The sequence below is a fragment of the Anomalospiza imberbis genome, chromosome Z, assembly GCF_031753505.1.
Source record: "Anomalospiza imberbis isolate Cuckoo-Finch-1a 21T00152 chromosome Z, ASM3175350v1, whole genome shotgun sequence".
NCBI lineage: Eukaryota > Metazoa > Chordata > Aves > Passeriformes > Viduidae > Anomalospiza > Anomalospiza imberbis.
In genome coordinates this window covers 35485584-35494767 of record NC_089721.1, presented here as the reverse complement: position 1 = coordinate 35494767, position 9184 = coordinate 35485584, and the positions used below count along the sequence as shown (strand labels likewise).

The window sequence follows — 9184 nt, the reverse complement described above, 5'->3', positions numbered from 1 at the left end:
CTGACACTGTGTGCTTGTGTGTTAGTATTAACTGGCAGAATTAATACTAGCTTGTGCGCTTAGCTGGTACGGGGCTGTGTTTGGGATTCAGTATGATAATAATGCTGATAACACACTTATGTTTTTGTTGTTGCCAAAAAGTGCTTAATCTAAATCAGGGACTTTTCAGTGTTTTGCACTCTTCCAGTAAGGAGGTGCACAAAAGCCTGGGAGGGAGCTGACAAGGAGAGATGACCTGAACTGGCTGAAGGGCTATTCAATACTCTAGAATGCCATGCCCAGTATATAACATGGGTGAGCTACTCAGAAGAGGGGCTGATGACAGTTTGTATTGTGTATCACCTGGGCTTTTTTGGGTTTTATCTCTTTCTCTCTCTATGATAATAATAAATAAAAATAATTTTTACTTTGTTTCAATTATTAAGCTGTTCTTAACTCATACATTTTTGCTTTTTTCCTGATTCTCATTCCAGTCTCATTATGGATGGGGGAACTGAGATCAGCTGTGTGGTATTTAATTGCCAGTTTGGCACCCCTTGTTTGGCATGAAGGGTTGAGGTAACCACAGATCTGATCAGAGCATGTTGGAAGAAATTTGTTACAACCAGTTTTTTGTAAGGTTAGTGAAGAATTTTGTGAACGGCAGATGGCACATGGTGATTTATACTTGGAAATTGCAGCACCTTCTGATCTGAAGATAATATGTATCTGTCACTTGCCTAAAGTTCAGTCCTTTCAAGAGTACTATATTCTGGTACAAAATAGAAATTACTTTTTCTTTTAATCAGCCTCAATGTAGAAATGAAAATCAGAGGAAATGCTGATTTTATGTGTATAGCTTACTTGCTTTTTTTCCCTGTTGAAGTTTTCAGAGAATGAGCAGGAATGTAGTCCTGTTAAATTGCTGATGGTGAGAACTAGAAAATCCAAGTGCTCTTCCTCTGTGTTTGCAGTGTGAGCAGGAAATGAATAATGGTTGTCATGGTTTAATGTAGTTGAGTTCTTAGTTAAGGAAAAATATTCACGAGCTACGGAAGTGATTCCCTGTAAGCATCTTCCTGCAGCCCTGGCAGAACCAATCAGCTAGCTAGTTTTGAATATTGACACTCTGTTAAACCACTTAAGATAGCTGAATATGCCTTGGTGAAATCACACTTAAAGATGAAGAAGCCCTGGGAAAAACTCTCTTGCTTCCAGCCTTTGAACAGGTAATTGGACACTGGCCAGGCTAGGCCCTGCTCCACTGCGTGGCCCACATGGCCTGGCACGGTTGGGCTCTGCTCTGCTGCAGCACTGGCTGGGCTGGGACCTGCTCTGCTGCATGGCCAGGTTGACCCGTGGCATGACTTGACTGAGATTCTGCCACCACCGAGTTCCAACCATGGCTGGTGGGCTAGGCCGGCTCTGCTTGGCTTCAGGTGGAGCCGAGCGAGGCTCTGCTCCAGCTGTGAGCTGCCAAGCCATCCTGCTGGCACCATGAAAAACCATGCAGTTGAGAACAGAGGTGGCCCTGCACAGAAAAGCAGCCCCGTGGCTGGAATTGAATTTTCTGGAAGGGGCCAGAAGACAGCCATGCAGCCAGAATGGCTGCTGCCCAGCAGAGATCACATGACCATCCATTGGCCAGCGTGGGATATTAACTCTTTTAGTGCACAGGTAAAACTTGCAGACATCAATCCTCTCTCAAGTGAAAGAAAAAGGAAAAGGTGAAGACACATAAAGAAAATAACATGGAGACACCAAGGTCGGTGAAGAAGGAGTCAAATCCCTGCTGGGAAGAAAATGAGGACATGCTTTAGTCTTGGGCTGAGATTCTCTTGTAAGGCTATGGTGAATATATAATTGATACATCAGACTTATTTCCCTGTAACTCATGGAATACATTTGGGGGGATGTAGCATTGTAACTACAGTTGTGAGCAGAAGCACCAGTGTTGAAGCAAGCAGATGTTGAAGTAGCTGTGATCTATTGAGAAGCGTGAACAGAGATATGAGAGAGATGAGAAACCTGGCTCCAGGGATGGGAGAAGAAATTCTCTGTTCCCAGATGTCCCAGATTGCAAGGCAAGATGTATTCCATTTGCCATCTGTATGGCAGTTGTCTTCTGTTTAAGTGGGCAGTTTTCCTTATCTCTTCCACAACCAATTCTCCCTCCAGGGAGACATCTGCTGATAATGGGCTATTAAATGTCACTGCATGACTGATAAAAGTTACAGCATCCCATTGTGAGATGCTCCACCTAGAGGGAGGAGCCAAGCATTCCTAACTGTATATGACTGTTGTTTTGGGACAACAGGCTCAGGCTTTTCCACTGGATTTCCAGGAGGACTGCAGCCATTCCAATTTGGACTGCTACCAACACCCTGACCAAAAAGGGTGTCAAGTTGTATTGTATTTTGTTTTCTTTTTCCCTATTCCTAATAAATTGTATTTCTGACTTGGAGTCTCTCACTGGTTTTGCTTTCAAACCAGAACACCAGAGATAAAAGAACTTTTGTTTCTGTACTAGAACAGCTTATCCTAAAATTGCACCCCAATAAACTGAGATGACCCATGGTGGTAGTTGTGCGAAGACTACCACACCATAGGGGGAACTTCACGACTGCAGATTTCTGGGTGGCTGCTATTCATGATAATTAAAAGCATGAGAGAACTGTTTCTTGTGGAAAAGTCTCCACATGGCATGGCAGGAGAGACTCCTCTCCCTAAGTGAACTGAAGAAAGATTATTTTAAAAGTGGTAAACTGACTGAAAATACCAGATTTGTCTCTTTATGTTGTAAGTAGGAAAAGAAAGAAGACTTGGGGGGAGGAGAAGTGTTCTGAAGTCTTTTTTCTGATTTCTTACTATTTTTTCTTTTAGTTTGGTTAATAAAAGTTTTCTTTATACCCTTTAAAGTTTTGAGCCTGCTTTGTTCTCTTCTTTATCTTGCAGCAAAAAATGAGTAAATTATTCTAGTAGGTGCACTGGCATTTGGCTACCGCTAGACCCAGTGCATTGTTTTTCTCCATTTACTTAATGGAAATAATGATATTTTATCAAAGATGTAGCTTTGTTACTCTGGGTTATGCCTGTGTAATGTAACTCTCTAGACAGAGAATGTGCAGATGGATCTACACAGGGAGACTCTAGGTTAACTTGAGAAAACATGCTTTAAAAGCAGAGGTATGGACTGGACTGTGGGCTTGTAATTTACAATAGTGTTTGTGCTGGCGAAAGGCTGAGTATTCTCAAAGGTGTAAGGATAAAAAGTAAGCATTTTTTTGATGCCTTTTATACTGGCCTGGGTGGATAATTGTAGATACTTTTTTTTCTGTTTGAAACAATGTATGTTGAATGTCAGAATTGGTTTTACAGATTGTTCTCTACAGTGTATGATTTTTTTTTAAATAGGTGGATTGAAACTGAACCAGAATGGCTGCTATTATCTCAGATAGTCCTCCAAACCCAAGCTGCAAAATCATGACTTTTTGGCCTTCGATGGATGAATTCAGGGAATTCAACAAATACTTAGCACACATGGAATCACAAGGTGCTCATAGGGCTAGAGTTGCAAAGGTAAACATGTATAACATAGAAGAAAATTGCTTCTAATACCTGATCTCCCATTACTTGTATTTTGCTCATTACAAACCTGACCTTTTTATTATATTTTTTTCCAAATTATTTTCAAGTAGTAGGTAATGATTTGTTACTATTTTAAGAAAGAGCCTTTCGGTGTCTGATATTTCATGCAGACTAATGAACGTGTTGTATAGTGTTTTTTCTCTAACTGTAAATTGTTTACAATAGCAAAATAGGTTATCTTTCTAAGTAGATTTAAACTATTTTTGGTCAAATCAGAAAAAAGTAGGGAGTTGACAGTATAAATTAAAGTAGTCCTGATATACCAGGTATTGAACTTGGTGGTTTAGGGTTGTGTAAAGCTTTTCTGGAGCAAATAATCCCACTTCATTATGGTGAACATAAAGATGGTAAGGTAGTGTTTGAATGGAAATAGTTTTCTTTTTATTAGTGATCAAGTTATGTTCTTGTTAATAAGAACTTCAGGCACACTAGCTGCTGCTGTATTGCTCTTTGAACAATGGCACATCTAGGACCTTAGAGCCGAAATTCCTCCCCTATCAGAGAGTGATTGTCAGAGGTTCAGTCTGATGTAATTTAGTGGTACAATTGTTTATGCTGTGTCCGTTTTGCCACTTTTCAAACCAGCAGAAACCAGTGCAGGTCTAGAAATAGCAGCTTAGTTATTTTAAGTACTTTGTGGGAATAGCTATCTCCGTCACTGGGTTTTGAAGGTAATGTTGCATGGTCAAGACATTTAGAATCTGAGTGAGGAGGAACAAAACTTGAAATTCTTGGTTTCCTCCCTGCCCACTCCTGCCTCTTGCTTCCTGTGAAACAAAGCAAAACTGAAGTCCTCACTCTCTGAAAGCCTTGTAGGTGTTTTTTTTTTTTTTTTAAGATCAGTCGATTGAGTACATAGGTTATATTCTCAAAATTTTCTCTGTAAACAGAAGTAGAAATGTGATAAATAAGCAACAGTGGAAAGCCTGTGCTAAATTTTTCCTATGTTCAGCTGTATTCTGGAACCCGTTTGTCTGTATGGGGATGACATATTGCAGTCCTTTAATCTTGAACAGTAACCTTCATTGTAGTGGTATCTTCTTCCTTGGTTGAACAACAATTAAAGCATCTCTTGCTGGTTTCAGTCTGTCAGGTACTTGCAACACATTACTAGGTTGTCTTGAGAATTTTATATTCTGTTTTTGACTATATTTTGATAATATCTCAAAAATTTATAAATAAAAGCTAACCAGCTAAGTATTTTTTAAAACAAATCTTATCAAGTTAATAATACATGCTGCAGAAGTTTAAGGGACATTTTCTAAGTTTTGGATATTGGCTTTAAAATAACAGGAAAAAAAATTTGGTATCAGTTTTGATAGTAATAGAAAATTAACTTACAGGGAACCTAATTTTTTTTAAAGTCCAGCATGTACATTCTCAGGTATGAATGCAAGAAGAATAATGACTACCAGAAGAACTCTATGCATTTGCAGAAACAGTAATTTAAGCTCTAAGCAGAGAACACAATCAGAGTAGGCATACCCAACACTTTAGGTTAAATGTGAACATGTAAGGGGAGAAGACCTGTTACCTGTGCAGAAGAACATGTGTGTGTAAATGGGGATGAAATGGCTATAAGGCTTACATATATTGAAGAAAGTAGTATGGGAAATAAAAGGTTAAAAAGACTGCAACCACCACTGAAGTTCCTAATGCTGTGTCTGAAACAAGTAATTAAGGTACTAGACAAACAATATCAAACCATTGCCAAAGCAGATCCATACTGTGGCATCCCTTGTGCAAATTGGCAAAAAAATTGCCATTAGGCTTTTGAAAGTCTGAAATGAGCTTTAGGCATAGAAAATCTATTTTAGTCTTACTGTTACAGAGGATTCCATACTTAAAAAAGAAGACAGAGGCTGGAAACAATAGAACAAATGACAAGCAAGGGACACTGATAGATTAGTTGTCTTTACTGGAGAGTGAGGTGTTTTGAAAACTGAAACTGCATTGATACAGAGCAAAAGAGTTAAATGAATTTTCAGTCACACTGGCAAGTAGAGAAGTAATTTCAGAACACTGTGCTGAAAATAGATACTGGCAAGTGCAATAAAAACAATTTTCAGATGAGTTGGGGGGAAATAGTTACATAGAAGTAGTAGCCAGTGCCATTCAGAATCAGATCTATGGGAGATTACCCATTTATGAAAGAGGATTTAACAAAAATGCATGTGTAGCAGAATTTCTGAGAGAAAGAGGATATGATTTGTACGTTTAGAGTGAAGGTTGAGCTACCCCAGCCTGGCCTCAGATATGGGCCTCAGTGAGGCCTTGAAGCCTATGGTGCAGTTGGAAATAAGCCTGTGGCACAGTTAGAAATTATGTTAAGGTGTAACACAGTATAATGGGCTTTCTGGGTGTGAGTTAGTATAGTTCTGCAGTGTGAAACTTTAACCACCCTAAGACAAAGACAAACAATGTTTGCTTGCCAATGAGAGTGTGCTCACAATTGTAAACTATCTTGAAGTGTATATAAACTGCCATTGTATAAACAATTAAGGGAGAACGTATGATTAACCACACTGGTTCAGATCTATGTTCGTTCCTGTCCAGCCATCTTCTTTTTATGAAGTCCCCGATTGATGTGGTGCCCGAACAGGGACAGGAAGTCTCCGATGAATTTCCAAATCGCTTCTATGATAGTGACGGGAAATGGTCTCCAAATCGTGTGAAAGAGAGCACGACGGGGGACTCAGATCCCAAATTGCTTTTATAGTGATGGGGATTGGAATGCTGAAGCATTGAAACCTCTTGAAAAAGGTTTCCAAATCGCTTGTTTTGCGACAGGAAACCTACAGTAGCCCCTGTGGTTCACGCATTGCCTGTGACTGACTGTGTGGTGGAGGTGGATGAGATGGAGCAGGGGGGCTGGATCCAAATCCACAGGGGAGCAGTGTCGCTGCTGTGTCGCTTGGAAGATACGGAGCGGCCCGCACTGGTTGGAAGGTAAGCCGCAAGCAAAGAGAAGGACAGTAAAAAATGGATAGCGATTGGCAAGCAGCACTACGGCTTCTTTTGTATATTCTCTCAAAGAGAGGTGAAAAGATAAGAGGTTGATTTAGAATAGTTGACCCAATGGGCCAGAAATAATGGCAAATTGCAGAAGCCCTCACTCCTCTTTAGCAAGACCAATTGGTAAGAACTAGGGCAGCTGCTCTGGGATTCTGCCATTAAAGGCGGAAAAGATAAGAAAACAGTATTGGAGTTCAGTGAGGTTTTGAAGAAAGTTTTACGTACCTTGCAAAGTATGTCTGCCAAGAAATGGGCAGCAGAGGCCGTGATTCAGGTGTTTGAGGGACCTGTGACAGAAAAAACAGAAATGCAGAAGCCATCTTGGGTCGAAAACTTTTTGGTGTTTATAATATGCGGCTGATGCGAGGACAAAGGGCCCCAGTCCGCTCTTCAGTGCAGGAGGTTGTAGCCCGCATGGAAAGTTGTGCACAGGCAGTGGAAGTGACTCAGCCATCTGCCAGGCAGAATGAAGCACAACAGAAAGTGGGCCAGCCGTCCCACTCTTTCGGTGGGGTGAAACCCGAGGAGACAGGCGGAGTTGATGACGAAATGGGTCTGGCTCAGGTGATGGAACACTGGTGCGGGGACCAAAGCGGAGACCAAGGTGGAGACGGGAGCGAAGCGGCGCTGCCCCTGCACCCTCTTGGAGGCGTGGCCATAGAGGCAGAGCACGCATGGGCGGGGGGAACAGCCCTGCATTGCCCAGAACTGACAGCAGAGACCCATGCGCGGAGGGGCGGTTTCGAACCTGTCCGCGGCAGCTGGACAGCAGAAGTGACCACACAGCCCGCAGCAGTCAGTTCACATCACACCGCTGCAGCGCAGCAGTGCCCTCTTCCATCGAACACTGACATAGACGAATCAGATTTGGATCCTCCCAATTTTAATTGTCGCAACAAGAGGTGATCACAGAATAAGATACTGAGAACAAATACTTTACAGCAAAAAATAGCTCAGCTTGCCAACCTTTCAAATCAGCAGGTTCAATTAGAGGAACCTTCATCTGAGCAATAATTGACATTACCAGCTGTTTTACAAAATCCAATGTGGTCCTGGTGGGCTTCAGTGGTGAAAAATGCTATTTTAGATGGAGACTGGGATGCTGCCAAATCTTTAGCCTGTCCTGTCATTGTAAGAAATAATAGTGCAGTCTGGGAACCTCATGAATGGAAAATTCTCCATCAGCCAAACAAACAGTCACAAATTATGGGATCAGATCAGAGGCAGCAAGGAACATAATTCAATATATATTTATAGTAGATGTGCTTTGTCCTGCTGATTCACCTAGCATTGCATCCTTGTTGCTGACACCTTCACCGTTCCTCATGTTTGAAAGAGAGTGGATACGGTTGGCTATTGAAGAAGCCAACAAACTTACAGTAGTGGGAGATCCTTTGTATGGAGTCCAACCAGGTATGCTGACTGGTCATGGACTGTATGCAACAAACAAAGTACAACTCACCCAATTGAAATGCATCAATTGTCACAACAGCTGGCCCAGCAAGCCTTGTTTTCAGTACCAGATAAGAAAAAGGCAGCAGCTTATACAGCCATAAAACAAGGAACCACAGAACCATATGGACAGTTCATTGACAGGTTGTCAGCTGCTTTGAAGGATGCTCCTGATGTACCAGCAGATGTTCAAGAACATTTGTTTCGCTCACTTGCCTTTGAAAATACTAATTCACACCCCGAAAGCTCATTATACTGTGTTACACCTTAACAGAATTTCTAACTGTGCTGCAGGCTTCAAGGCCTCACTGAGGCCCGTATCTGAAGCCTAGGCTGGGGTAGCTCAACCTTCACTCTAAATGTACAAATCATGTCCTCTTTCTCTCAGAAATTCTGCTACATGTATGTGCTGATAGCACTCTGCATTAACCTCAGTAATACTGAGTAGTCCAGTCTTCATGCAGGAGACTGACTGGTATAACTAAGACATCCCTATCTAAAACTGTATGTTTATCACACTAAATGATACTAGACTCTATTAATATAGTTAGGATCTTTGATAAATAAATATGTAAATGGAAAAGTCTTGCCTTAGGTTTTTCCTTTTTCATATTTGAGCATTCAACAACATGATTGATTAATTTGATCTAGGTTACTCCCGTTGAATAAATCTAACTTGCTTGACTTAGAAGAGGCTATTTTTACTAAGGGAAATATGAAGAGGCTTCAGTGGGATAGGTTAGTAGTAAAAACACAGACATCTTCAGTCTTTGTCCTCATCTTCCTTAGAAAATGTAAATTCTTTGGGGAACGAAGTTTATTTTTATCTTCTTTTAAAAATTTTTTTTGCTTATCAGTCCACACAGAATTCACTTCTCTAGCCAGCACTCTAATTACAACAGCAATAAACATACTCCAGTTAGCTGGAATGGGATATTTTGAAATGTATTCACAAAAATATTTTTATTGCTTAAAGTGCACTGACCTTGAACTAAATAAGATAATGCAAATTTTGGTTTTCAGTATTCATATATTTGAGCCAAACCTCTGACTTCATGCTTAATAATCATGAAAATGGAAATCTCTATGC

The 9184-nt window shown here is 40.8% G+C and overlaps 1 protein-coding gene across 1 annotated transcript in view; it reads left to right on the top strand.

Moving 5' to 3' along the window:
* The first annotated feature begins 3333 nt into the window (after positions 1-3333).
* The window catches only part of LOC137465496 (lysine-specific demethylase 4C-like), a 28280-nt gene continuing 22429 nt past the window's right edge, over positions 3334-9184 (top strand). Inside the window, exon 1 of the mRNA XM_068177571.1 lies at positions 3334-3558. Coding sequence (XP_068033672.1) covers positions 3415-3558 — 144 coding nt within the window. The 5' untranslated portion in view covers positions 3334-3414. The remainder of the gene's footprint in view (positions 3559-9184) is intronic.